The sequence below is a fragment of the Plasmodium cynomolgi genome, chromosome 11 (assembly GCF_000321355.1).
Source record: "Plasmodium cynomolgi strain B DNA, chromosome 11, whole genome shotgun sequence".
Classification (NCBI taxonomy): Eukaryota; Apicomplexa; class Aconoidasida; order Haemosporida; family Plasmodiidae; genus Plasmodium; species Plasmodium cynomolgi.
In genome coordinates, this window is record NC_020404.1 from 1 (window position 1) to 15,372 (window position 15,372).

The 15,372-nt window shown below is 24.9% G+C and overlaps 2 protein-coding genes across 2 annotated transcripts; both read right to left on the bottom strand.

Annotated features, from left to right (window-relative positions):
• Nucleotides 1–1,079: 1,079 nt before the first annotated feature.
• PCYB_111010 (VIR-like CYIR protein) lies at nucleotides 1,080–1,829 on the bottom strand (the record flags this gene model as incomplete). The annotated part of the gene is made up of 2 exons (XM_004222979.1): nucleotides 1,080–1,118; nucleotides 1,320–1,829. The coding sequence occupies 2 exons, from the start codon at nucleotides 1,827–1,829 to the stop codon at nucleotides 1,080–1,082; spliced, it is 549 nt and encodes a 182-aa protein (XP_004223027.1).
• Nucleotides 1,830–3,337: 1,508 nt separating this feature from the next.
• Nucleotides 3,338–3,979, bottom strand: PCYB_111020 (VIR-like CYIR protein; the record flags this gene model as incomplete). Its single annotated transcript, XM_004222980.1, has 2 exons — nucleotides 3,338–3,796; nucleotides 3,938–3,979. 2 exons carry the CDS (start codon nucleotides 3,977–3,979, stop codon nucleotides 3,338–3,340), a joined length of 501 nt encoding a protein of 166 aa, XP_004223028.1.
• Between the last annotated feature and the right edge of the window lie 11,393 nt (nucleotides 3,980–15,372).

The window sequence follows — 15,372 nt, forward strand, 5'->3', positions numbered from 1 at the left end:
ACACTAAGAAAGTGAATTATTTTTTTATTGTAAATTTTGCATTTATTTTATATACCAAATGTGAGGTAAACATACTATTCTACCTAATATCCTTTAAGAGATAAAATAGTGCACAAATTATTTTGACATATTTATCAAGATACAAATAGAAGAATCTATAATTTAGTAAGAGAAAATAAGATCTCATATATTGATGCATATTCTACATATTAAATAATCATTATTGGGTAAGTACAGTACATATTTACTATCCTGATATTTTTCTGAGTTATAATTGTTGTCACTTGAAATAGGCATATGAAATATATAAAAGAAATTAAATCCTATTTCTTTAACATTATATCGTAAATATGTAACTTAATAATTTTAATACATTCAGCCCTACAATTTCTACATATATTTGTATTATATAAATTTCCTTATGCAAATCCTGTTAATTATTTATTATGAAAATCATGGAAAACACTAACCTTTTATAGTAAAAAATATTCGAAATTTTATAAAATATGATAATCTTAAGAAAAGCGAAAATAAAATAACAAACAATTATTGCTTATATTCCTGGCAATAACAGTACTATTGAAAATTTAATTAGCGCTTTTGCATAATATATAAAAATACAAATTTTACTTCGGTCACGTAAAAACAATATTTATTTGTTGTTTATTCTATTTTTTTTTAGATATAATAATGGATAATTAATAATAATCAATTTTGTCACAAGTAAAAAAATAATTTATTATTATGTATAATTACATATATATTTTTTTATTTATACGCTTCTTTGCGCATTTTTTCTAAATAATTTGACACTCTATGTAGCAAGTTGTTACAAAGAAATTCAGGAAGAGTGATAAGCTATTCGTACTCGCCCATTGGGAATATTTATATTTTGATTTTCTGAATTATCATATATGAATTTTTTGCTTTGTTCTTTACTAACATTGTATTTTTTTTCTTTTCTCATTAATGACATTCTATTTAATCGGGATCCTAGAGGAGTAAACTAATATAAAAGTAAAAAACACAAAAAACATTTTATATTGATATTTTTGAAAAATAAAATATGATAAATATTATTATGAAATATTTATACTGAAAAATAAAAAACTTTTTACCTTGTAAAATAGGAAAAAAAACATAAAAGTACCCAAAAGTGTAAACCCTCCTAAAGAGGAAATATAGAAAGGATCCTTCATTAATTCATTGAATATAGATTTTTGAGTGTATTGTGTCCTAGCGCTATCCAATGATTCTGTGCTAATTTCTGAATTAAAGGTCAAGCTATCCTTTTGTTCTTCATTTGTTATATTTTTAACTGCTTTATTTGAGTCATGATGTAATTCGTCCACTGGACAATTTAATTTACATAAAAAATCATTCGGATAATATATTCTAAAATAATCAGAACAGGTATTCATATAGCTATAATGATCGTAATATATACAGCATTTCTTTATATATTTTCTATATATTTTCTTAATGTAGGTAAAGTATTTACAATACTTTTCTTTTCCTGTTTCTTCAGAATTAACATATGCATCAATATTATTATAATTATTAAAATAATCGAACAAATCCTTTTTTTCTCTCAACTCTTCTAAACTAATTTCAGTATCATAGTCATAGAAGCATTCATTAATTTTTAATTCATTAATAATTTTATAACCTGTATCAAAAAGGGCAAGAATAGGCTCTTTTCCATGTATTTTATTCCAATTATTACCAAACAGCCCCCATACATTCTCATATATCCAATAGTATAAATATCCACAACTATTTTTCTTATCATTCTTCTTCTTTATTTCGTATAAATTTCTTACTAACATTCTACAAAAATGACTAATCCCTGGGTATTCTTTTTCAAAAATATAAATATTTTTACAGTGATTACAATATTTATAAAAATCATCCTCACTACTGAATTCGTCATATATTTTATATTCAGAGAACTTTTGTAAAATATTTTCCTGAGAATTATTGATTAAAAAGAATTATACATTTAAAAGCTTATTCTAAGAAGAAAACTCTCATATAATTGATCATTTGAATAATATCCTAATAATAAATTATAGAAATTATTTAAATAGCAAAAATAAATAAATTTTTTAATTTATTTTTTTTAGACATACACTTACACTAAACTCTTTTGTTTTCTCATGAGCCATTAACGTTTCTCTCATAAGATCATTAGATTGTTCTTGTTACACAATGTTTTATTCTTTTTGTCAAATATTAAGCCTAAACATCTATGAGGGCATTTTTTCGACAAGTCACATAACTTGGAATTATAAAATTTTTTTTCAAAAGCAAATAATTCATCATTATACACTCCATTTTTCTGAAACATGGCTTCAGATTTCATATTATAGTATAAATCGAAACCAACCTTTATATAATCACAATATTTATCATTTTCATCATTAACTACATTACCCAATTTGTCCTTTATATAATCATAAAATTCTAAAAAATATATAACTCCAATTTCTTTTTAAAATCTTTTCCACTGATATTAAAATTTTTATGCTTACAACTATTATTCCCGGGAGGTCTTGTATTAATCCAATCCCATGCAACATAAAGAAATTTAATGTCTTCATAGCGATATATATTATCCTGTAGTTTAGTGCGTAACCAATAGTTAAGGTATTCACAGCATTTGTTTTTATCAATGTCTGATTCAAATATATTCAATGTATTATCCCAGTCACGCAATATTACATTAAGAATTTTACAATATTTGTACATATTAATACTTCTATTACGCTTGCCTTTTATAAGAGAATTGCAAATAAACGAATTACTATTATCACTATGAACACTATTTAACTTTTTATAAAAAGAATTTAGCGGAAATTTCTTCAAAAAGTCATCCTAAAAAATTAAAATAAATAAAATAATCCATAAAATTACTAAATTGAATTATTCCCAAAGAAATATTACTTCTATGTAATATAACATCTGCCAAAAATAAAAAAGCAAAACATTTATTTTTTAATATAAAACATAAATGTTATATTTCATTATTTTCCTTATAAAATATTTAGTTTTTACACTTTCTTTATTTGGGTTTTGAGAAACCTTTGTTTCTAGAACTCCTTGAACATGAGGTTTTGATAATGCACTCTTTGGTTCAAGTGTTTTCTCTATTAGTGTAACTATGTCTTCGTTCATAATTTTTTTTTCTAATGAGTACAATACATTTTTATCAATGTAATTTTTAATGTATTCATTAAATTCTTTACAATATTCTCTTGTATTCTCATTGGTAGCACATTGAATTTCTGCATTTTTATATACATCAATAGCTCCTTTTAGATAATCAAGATATCTATTATTGTATATTTTTATCATTTATAGTACTTTTCACAGAGTTATATCCATCAAAGAACATGAAATAATCATATAGTTTTTTTATATCTTTAATTTCTGTTAATTTCAACTGATAAAATTCGCACGTTTTACTTTCACTAGTATCCTCGCCTTTATATTGGGACAACGCATCGAAAAAATTACCAATATTAGAATAATCAATGTTTTTAGTGAGTATTTTATCGTAAAACCAATACTTTAAGTATATACATAGTTTATTAATATATTTTTCATTATATATGCCATTATACCTTATTAGCTCATTAATATTTCTTATTAGTTTCTTGAAAATATCTTTTGCACTTCCATTTAAATCTTCACCCATATCATCATTACAATAACCTTCAGTATTCGACTTCTCACAATCTCTGCTAAATTTTTCATAAAATTCAGATAAATCATTTTTACTTAATGTAGGATCCTAAAAATACAAATATATATTAAAATATATAAATGTATAATATTTTCTTATATTCCATATAGCTCACATTCTAAATATATCGTAAAAGAATATTAAGTGCATGAATTAAGTCAATAACTCTGGTAAACAATTGAAACATACATTATCAATTAATTGTTTATACTCTATCACATCTTCAGACATTTTAAATAAGTGAAATAATTAAATTGGTGGTTATATAACCATTTATATATGTAAATATCAATGAGTTGTCTATTTATATTTTGTTTTTTCTAGTAAACTTTTAAAACCACGTAAACACTTCATCCTATTATTAGTATGCTAATGACAAATTAAGTTTAAGTTATATAAGTATCATTAATCTCATATAGAAAACCCTTTTATAAATACAAATGAGTTCAGTGTTCATCTTGAAAATAATGTTGTAGGCAGGATTTGAACATATATACTAAAACTTATCATGATATTTGATCATTTAGACATGTTACACATCGTCTTATTAATAATTTACATAGAAAAATATATTTCGGTTCATACTCAAAAGCATAATATGTAATTCAAATGGAACTAACTGTTTAGTAGCAAGTTTTGTTCTTTAAAACATTTATTATACATAAAAAAAAAATCCAAACAAAGGCACAAATGGTAATTTTATTTTATTTTGTATTATATAATTATAACATTTTCATTGTTTTTCTCTTTCATTTTAGGATGCAATCGGAAACAATTGCATCATAATAGAAAGACTAAACATATAACAAGGATAAATGTTTGTGTATACAAATTATTAAATAATTAACATAATCATTTTATGATAATTATTTTTTATTATACGAAAGATTCATATCACAAAAAAAATTCCTTATAATTTTATTCTTATAAAAATCATCTACATATAATACTCATAACTCTTGTTATTTCTATTTCTGCCTTTTCTTTAACTGTTCCTATAAATTAAAACGCTGTTGTGTTCCATGTGAAAAATAATGCTATATAAAATGTTGATAATATTTTGGTTTATAGAATATATATTTACTAAAAAAAAAAAGAAGAAAACATTAACTATTTTAAAAAAAAACATATAGGAAAAAATCATTTTGAATATTTTTCAAAGGAAAAAAATGTCCTAGGGCATTATTTCTATAGCACTAACAAAATAAATGTTATTTCTCCATGGCAAAGTAATTGGTTTTGTTTACACTTCTTAACTAGTATATATTTATTATTTTTATTTAATTTAACATAGACACTTAAATATTTATGATAAATAATGTTATCATGTCGTATATTTTTATTATTTTCCTTAATATTTTGTTAATTTCGATTTTTCTTCGAAGCAATCTTCATGGATAATAAATAGCGCGCTATATCAAAAAAGAGGTGGATGGAAAAAGAATTACGTACAGTTCCTCATAATTAAGTTTTTCCTATAAAATGTATTAAATGTGCGATATGTATATGTAATAAAATATATTGCATCGTCAAATGATTTTCGACATTAATATGATTGATTTTTTAAAAATATATTCATAAAATTGACAATTTACTGTTACGATGTCTGATGAGTTTTCCTTCGCCTTAAGAATTATACGCATAACAAAATAAATTTTAAATATTTTCATTTGGGGCTCAAGAGAACTGTACTATAATACTCCACTTTGGTAGCTTAACATCCTTCTCTTTAATTTTGTTTAAATAGTAAAATTTTATTACATAATAAGTACATGTTTTCAACGTTTTCTATTTTTCCACAAGAAAATGCACTTTTCAATTTTTTTCAAAAATGAATATATGAAAATGGAGAGTTGTCCACGCGTAATGCCAACATTAAAATTTTCAGTTTAAAAAAATATTAACAACTTTTATTTTTTCCTTATTCACCATTTTTTACAATAAGTGTAAATAAACTTTTTATTAATTACAACATAAAATGCTTCAATAGCATTTATGAGCAACCACCCATTGTATTACGTGAGGTTAAATCAATTATATTTTGTTTCACCACGTGTTAAGAATAGAATCCTTTAACAGCTTTTGTAATAATTTTAAGTTATGAGTTATATATTTTTTTTATGTTTCATCACAAACAAATGCTAGAAAATCTTGTTTATTTTAATCATAAATAGATCACTATATTGAGTGTCTCTTCTAATTTTAGAAGAAAATTTTTCATTTTATTCTTTTTAATTTTTTAAACATATCATCACAAAATAGATGTAAATATATAGCCATCATAACACACTTGGCTCAGAATAACACGGTGAAAACAGTTATCGAATCTACCATTAACACATAACAATTCATGCTATGTTAACAATGAATCAGTTAAAAAAGTGTACATGTTTTATTTACTCTGGTGAACACGCTAAACAAGTACAAATTATTTTCTAATTTTCAGTCATTCATTCTTTATTTGTCAAAATATGACAAATTACAGAGAAACACATGTTAGCATTATTTTCAAGGCATATATGGAAATAATAATATTAGAACAGTGTACCTTTTTTTAATAATATTTAAAACGATATAATAATGAAATATGCGTATATACTCACTGTTCATGTAAAAAACGGTAACCCCGACAAAATGGTGTTTTTTTTATTGCAGATTTATGATACGCTTTTCAAAGTATTCATACATTACAGTAAACCTTTTCTTTTTCGTTATATTTGCTTTCTTATTTTTAAATCTAAAAATAAAAAATAGTTACTTATTAAATGGATTAAGACCACCAATTAAATGTCTAAATGTAATTCTTTATAACTTGCAAAACGGATAAAAAATATTTTTTCTATTTGAATCTCATAACTTTTTTCTAAAACTGAAAATTAACGTGCATTCAAATTAAAACCCTTTTACAATTTAATCTGCACAAATCATCATTCTAATTTTTTAAATTCTTGTTTAAATATATATAATTCTTAAAAAAGCATGAAGACTTAATCTCCTTAAATTTTTCAAAAAAAGATGTTCAATTTATAGTGTATTATGTTAGCATAAAGCAAAGCTGAACCCACAGAAAAAATAAGTAATTTTTTCCTTATAAAATGTCTAATCTTAAAGCGCATAACTCCTATCATTTTTTAAATTATTTATTCATAATAGTTCTTTTCTAAAACATTATTACTATAATATAAAGATTTTTTTATAGTCGCTTCTTTAGTGGTCCCTTAAAAATAATTCTAAAAAATGTAATGCCGTAAAAAAACTTCAGAACTTTTCTAATTTTTTTACACCATTTTATAATGCTAAAAAGTGCTCCTTATATAATCGCATCAAATAACGCACTTTTTTCACAAAAACGTTTTTTTCTTAAAGTGTCGAAAACGTATTTTACCTATTACATGGCATATGTCGTGACAACTGTTAAATAAAATTGAAATGTTTAATAATTGCCCATAATGGAAAAATAATTATGTAATTTCTTTTCGTTATCAGTTTGTGATAGGCGGATAACAGATAGTTGAGAGCAAAAAACAGTAGCTTCTACATGCGGTTAACACAGAAGATACTGCTCCCAATTTTTTATTATCCCTTTAAATATCCATAAAAACGTAAACATTTTACAGTTTCCAGATAATATGACAGGAACACAATTCTCTTTTTTTTTACCTGCGTTGTGCTTTTCATGATAACACAAATTTTGTTAACTTTACATTCACTTTATTCAGAGAAAAATTGAACCATTTATTAAATCAAGAATGCGAGCTATGCATTCACCATTTTGCATAGAAATGCGTACAAAATGGGAATAACACAATCTTGTAAATACGAATTAATGTGCTACGGTTAATACACCACCCTTAAGCAAAGAATTTTAGTCTTCATTTGTGCACTTACTACCAAAATAATCGTCACAAATTTTTCTTTTAATAGACCCTTGTTATATATATTAGCACTTTTTATCATGATCGTATAATTTTATTTTTCCACATGTAGAGATACATCTTTTAGCAATTCATTTTAATTTTATGAGCGAACTGGAACTCTTAAAAGAGCATAATTAACAAAACGTCTGTTCGCAAAATCTGAGGCTAAACAATTTATCAGTTATCTCTCATTTCGATTCTCCTTTTATGCTAAATTAATCGCTTTATGCTGTTCTACATTACAACAACTATCATTGTGTAACATGTAACATTTTAGCGATTAATAATATATTTAAATGTGTCCAAAAGACAAATTGTTTTAAAAAAAAAAAAAGTCATACTTACACATAAACGATTTAAAAAGAGATGAAAAAAAATACTGATATATGTCTAAGATGAAAAACAACAAATTATCGATTAATAATAATCGATAAAACCTTATTAGTGTATTCAAAAGTATAATAACAAATGTTCAAAAATGTTTCTTTTTTTTTTTATATAGCGGATTTTCAAATAACAACTAAGCGTAGTTTTATATCATACTGAGCAATCTATTTTTGTCTCCGATATTTTGCTCTTTTTTTTTCTAAGTACATACAAATTAGGAAAATTATAAGGTGTAATCAAAAATGTATGGCAAAGTAGTGAAGGACAATTTTTACACTACTCTTTTGGCATACATTCCAAAAAAAATTTTTTTTTTGGTCCTATACTTTCTTCATTTGATGCTACTAATAAAATGTGATGATACTGCCGCATTCTTACAATTCTTCTATTTTGCATGGCTAATCGAACCAGTTTGGTTAAAACATGTAAAAGCTTACAAACATGTATATAGAACGGGATACATAATTATATTTTCATAATAGGAATTCCTTCGCATACAAATTTATACTAATTTCTCTTTATGTCATAAATGTATAGGTGATAACAAACCTTTTTAATATATTTCATCACGAATGAAGAAACTACTTATTTATGTACTTATCTGTCTCCCTTATTAGCTTGAATCTTCACATATTTTACGGGCTTTAAATCTTTTACAGCACTTTCCTTCAATTAACTAATTTAGCTATTTAATACTTATTTAAAAGTGATAATGTAGTGCGAATCAGCTTCAGTAAACATTTTCAAGTATATTTTTAATTTCCTCAACACCAGTGATCAAATGTCGTGCACAAAATTCGTCTACACCACCTCCGTTGAGTATCTTCCACATTTTTTTCATTACTACCTTTTTTTTGCAGCTATCATCATGACAGTGATATGTACACCTCAACTTTTTAACATGTGCAAGTAATAATTATATAACTCACTTATATGACTCCACCATGGGTTATACGTCTTCCTGATTTTCAATTATGTAAGCTAGCTTTCCAAATTTCAGTTGTCCCGAAGCTAACTTATTATTTTTCATAATTAACCATCGCTAAATCCTATTGATTGGTTTTTATGCAAAGTCAATTTTGAATAGAATTCCTTTATTAAGAACGGTGTTACGACACATCACACTAGTGTGATATATCCTCAGCCTTGAGCATTTTTTTTTTTTTTACTTATTTATGGAAATAATTAAAATTCAAAACCTGATTATCATTTTTATCAAACTCTACTTGGAGAAAACTGAACGAATCTTATGTGCAAATCTATTTTGAACTCCTCTCGGAATAAGCTTGGTATCCTAAAATATATGAGCTATCCGATGAATTACCACTATAAATATATTCGAAACTTCCTTTTAGTAATACTATGTCCTCATAAGTAATATTGGTTTTGAATTTTTTTCCTTATTCGTCCTCGAGCACGTAACATATTTCTCCCGAGTGGAGTAAACTGATACAAAAAAAAAAGTTTAAAATGGACATAATGATAATAAAAAAAAAGAAACAGTGCTTAATTTTTAAAATAGCTAATTTATAAAAATAATACACCGCTATTATTGAAGTCAAGTGTACTCCTTTCCAAATGGAACGCATGTACTTGCCTTGTATAGTAATGAAAAGAGGACATATGGCCCCAAAATAAGAATAGTGGGTGGAAATATAAAATAATACATAACAGAATATATACGTTTCAAGACAGAATAATCTTCACGAAAGAACTCTTTTATCCCATTACGAATCGCTATATATTTTCCAACACCCCCTTGGACAATTCTGAATTTTACTTCTAAACGATAAAGTTGTTTTTTTACGGCTTTAAATAAACATACAACATTTCTGTAACATTGACATCAAACCCATAATAAGTTGAGACACGTTTACTTCTTATCTAACATTTTTTGGATTATATGATTTGTACTTATCAATATATTTATTGCACATATTATTTTAGACGATAGCACAAAAGATATCCTTGCATAATATATTTTGACACTACGTTCAAAGTATTTAAAATATTTCATGCATGCCTTGGGAATATCCTTAATAACTTCTGCTTTAATAAACTCAAAGTTTTCAAAATAATCAAACAAATGCTTAAATTCCGTCAAAACAGGCATGTCCATTAACGTTGAATCTGGTTTACATATATGAGTCTTATCTGGTAAACTGTCATTTATATCTCTCCATACACTATTGACACTATCGATAATGTTAAAAAAAAGAGGGTCCTCCCCTTTAATATTAAGTTTGTTGTGTACATAATCAAATAATCAATAATTTATATCATAACAATACTTCTTACTTAACATCTCTGACTGAGGATTAGCGTTTAAAGATTTTAAATTTCTTTCAAGTTTATCGCAAACACCTTTAAGTAAAGGTTTTTCTTCTATTAAATCTTTTAACTTTTCCCATTGTGTACTAACCGTGTCCTATACTTCAGCATTCAATTCTTTACAAAATATCTGTGAGGGCACGATTTCGAATCCTTTAAAATTCAGAAAAAATGAAATATATTCATGTACAAATATATATACATATATATATTCAGAAAAATAAGTCATTACTTTTGATCACTAATCAAACAGTGAAGCAAAGGATACTTAAAAGGTTGTTTAAAAAAATTATTAAAACATACCAAATCCTCTTCTTCCATTTATGGTTGTTTGCCTTTGATGAAGAAATTTATGAATTACACAAAAAATAGCGATGTCTGACATTTAATAATTATTTTATTTTTATACAGGAAAAAAAAAAAAAAAACTTTGAACTTTGAACTTTACCTTTTTCATGAATTATTACTAATTTTTTTAATTCATACCAATTACGAATTGCCAATAACACAAATTATTTTTTGTAACTTTCGCTCATTTGAATAATTCATTAAAACCGTATAAGAATTATAATAGACAAATAATATAAGTAACACCGAGTCAAATTATAATATTTAAAAAACTAAAAAATTACCAAAAATTAATTAAAAAACGTTTACTCAAACATTTATGAATTCATTTTTTAAACGGTTATTTATATGATTTGACTAACACTATGCAAACAGAATAAAAAAAGTTGGTAGTCATTGTCAAGATATTCTTGGATTCAAACAGTTATGATTTTCCATAATCCAAAAAAATGGTATCTACCTCCATTTTGTAAATGAAGTAATATATATTATTATGTACGTCTAAATTTTTATCTTATTTTCACCCAAATAATCTTTCTGATTATGCACAATCATATTTCGAATGATAACTAAAAATTTTCACGTGAATGTATTTGTTACTCCCTTTAAATGGAAAAAAATTAAAAAAAAGTTAATTTAAGTACAAAATGCTGATCCAAGAAAAATCATAAAACATGTCCTCTGTTAAGTGAATAAACAAACGAATAATGATAAAAAAAAAATATATCAAGCAGTAAAATATTTTTCGGTAATTACATACAGTAAAAAAACTATGCTTTGGGTGTATTTTTTCTTAATTATAATTTCCATACTAATCATTTTTAGAAATATTCCTGCATGTACAGAATTCAACATTTTAGCATCTTAACACATTAAAGATTTATAAATTTTTATTACATTTTGAATAATTTATTAAATGTCTAACTTGTTAGTAGGCTAAATTATTGAATTGTCATCATTTCTTAAAATTTAATCTTATTATTATATGCACAAAAAGGAAGACGCAATTTTTATAGCCTTTTTGATATTTTATATCGCATACGTATATATATAATCCATCCGATAATTGAGAATTATGTGAATTAATGAAAAGTTTTCACAAAATGATGAAATTTAAAAATTCTGTTAAAAAAATAATAATTGAGTTAACTAAAGAGTGGAAAATATATTATTAACATAACTTTTAATTACACAAAGAAATTTTTTAAAATATAATTTGAATTGTGCGCCTTACGAGTAAATATATTATATGTATTATGCCATTTATTGCTTTCGTGTAAAATAAATGGATTCAAATATGAACAAAAAAACTTATTAAGTTTTAATTTACATACAAAAGAAATCTATTCATATTTAAGTGAATTAGTACTATAAAAAAACAATTCATTTCCTAAATCTAATAAAACGTTACAAACTTCTAACATTTTCTAATTTTTTTAATGTAATTTTGTTTTTTAACATATTAAGCTCATACTATAGTAATGCATATAGTAATGTTAATGCCTAGACGGATTACCACAGCAATGCAACATTATTTTATTGCATTATTAAATAGACAATTATAGTAATAGGGAGAAAATCGTCTTGAATAATTGCAAAATAATGAACGATATTTCAGATTTTTCTATCATTTTCGTAAAACCTGCTTATTCGGTTAGAATTACGTTTAAGTATACATTTTATGGGGACACATCCTATTTTTCCATTTCTTATATTTACCTGGATTGTTTTAATATTTTCATATTTATGCCAAGGAAAAAAAAAATTATAAACCTTTAATGCATAATTAATCGATATGCCACATAACTTGCATTACTTAACCATTGTAAAAATGAACATCGTGTAAATAATAATTGAACGGTTAAGAGTCATTTTAGTTAAGCATACATTTTGATGTAACGACATATCACATCAATCATTCTGCATTCATCATTTATGTATTCAACATATCCCCTTTTTGGTTCACAAGCATTGTGACCAATTATTAATCTACATTTTACAATTAATAATAAGTTAATGAAAAAATAGAAAACTTCAACCATTTTGAAACACACTTAAATTGAATGTCTCATCGTAATTATATTAATGTCCATATTTTTCATTGTCCTATTTCGTTATATTACCTTTTCCCTCATGATAACCAGTCTTTATGATCATTTTATAATAAGTTTGCTATAAAGCCTCAGTAATTTTATCAATGACAGTGTTGCTCATCATCTTAGCGAGGGTATAATTAGTGTAGCGCCCTCCTTATAACCTTACTTAAACATTGTGGTAACATTTTTAGCACTATAATATGTATATGCTGTAACGCTTGCCACGAAGTGGGTGAATAATTATGTATCACAACGAAAAAGAAAAAACAAACAAAATAATATAAATATAAAATGCCTAAATTATTATTACATTAACACATTATACGCAATTAGATAACAAAGATGCTGTTCTTAAATTTTTCTCCCATTTTTTCGGCCCCAATTTTTGTTGCCAAAACGGATGTACAATGGTGAAAAAATTATGGAATATACTTATTGTGACANATTACGAAGCACAAAATTGAGATTAAAGATTGTTACGTCCAAAATATATTTATAAAATAAAATGTTTATTTGCATTTTCTAAATGTCTAAAATGGTTAAGAAGTGTAACCCTGATCTGATACTGCTTGCTTCGCCGGTCTTCTTTAATTACCCCTTGTGTCTCTTTTCATTTCATGGTGCATCCGCAAAATAATGATATAGCAAATGTATATTTATATATATGTTTGTGTAATTAAGTGTTAAACAATTCGTTTGCCTTCTTTGCTAACATTCTTTGGATGAGACATTTTGACCCCCTGCAGGGGAGTAGCACCAAACAAGGAACACAAAAACTGTTCTACAACATATTAATGTTGTAATTTTTAAAGCTTGATAAAGCAAGTTCAGGAGAAATATATCAAATGAATTGTAAATAATATGTGCATATATGAAATACTTTTTTTTTCACTATAAATGGTGACTAAGGCGAAAATAAATTCCGTCGTTTTATATATATATTTTTTTTTATTTTCACGTTTTATATCTTTTTTTTCTATGCTAAAATGGAAACACAGATGCAATTCAAAAAGGAAACATTTTTGCAGAAAAGAGAGGCATAGCAGAACAAAGCTATACTCGAATAAAGTGCATACGTTTATGAATTTTTCATTAACCTCACAACGTGTAATATTTAGATTTCCGCTGCTTTCACCCTCATGGTTCTGTGTTACAGAGTTACAACCAAAAGGGAGTTATTAAATTTTTTGGTAATTTACAAAGTTATTCACCTACAAGCAGATATGGCTAGGGCAAATATACATTACACAATCGAAAATGTAAAAGAATTATACATATATACAATATATATATTATCCAAGTTGTAAAAAGTCAAACGGACGAAGAGTATGCAGGGGTTAAATACCCATTTTAAGACTTATTACCTCCATCAAGGGGTTAAACAAATATACAAAGTCCATACCACATTTTTGTTGCAAGGCGTCCACGAACATAACATAGGGAGAGCACTTAACGGAGTTAACGCAAATAAAAACCTCAACATAAATACTTAGCGTTTTTCAAAAAATTTGCAATTATTTTTTCTTAAAATGTATGAAAAATATGAAATACAAATTTTAAGTAAAGGAAAGAACAAAGGAAATTCATATTAAATCCTTTTAAGCGCAAAATTTTTAAACCTTACAAAAGCATGACACAACCTTTAGAACAAAATATGTTAGTGAATATCAATATCGTTTTTTGCTTTATTTTATACTTATATGAAATCTTTTTATCTTTCTATTTTTTTACATAATGATATATTCAAACGAAGAAATATTAAAAATTGTATCTACTTAAATTGTACACTTTGCTCTCAAATAATAAATACTCATATATATCATCGTTAAAAAAAAAAAAATGATGTTTCTATTAGATCGGCGTGTTGTAATTGCCTAATTCACATTAAATATCCACATTTTCACGTTTTCATATTTTAAAAAAAATTAAATAACAGTACAATGTATATATATAAGTATTTTTTATTAATCTCCAACAAGTATGGAAAAAACGTTTACTAGCTACTAGTAGAAAGCATTAGAAATTTTCAAATTTTTCTTTCAAAAAGGTGCATTGGGGTGTTTGACCCCCTTTTTCAATTACTATTATGTTAATAATAATATTATACAATTCGTTTAAATCTTGTGACAAATTTGTTTCTTAAAAATTTCACTATAACACTAACACGCATTTTTTACATTTTTTTCTCTATATATTTTCTTTAATTTTAAAATCATTGGTTCTTTTATTCCCTATTTATTTTTGTACTTAATATATTTTTTCTTTTTTTTGAAATAAAAAAATATTCTATGAAATAAAAGTATTTTAATTAGAATTATTTATGCCCACTTTAATATACAAGTTTTTTTTTTTTTTTCATCTACTTATGTAAATTTATGTAGTACATTTTTGTCAAATTACTTTTTTGATTAAATTTGATTATAATATCTTTAAATAATTTATTAAGCTAATGCTAATGAAGAAGTTACAATAAAAAATAGTGTCCTAGGAAAAATTTATTATTACTTCAATATATAAATTTATAGTAGGGGAAAAAAAATACTAT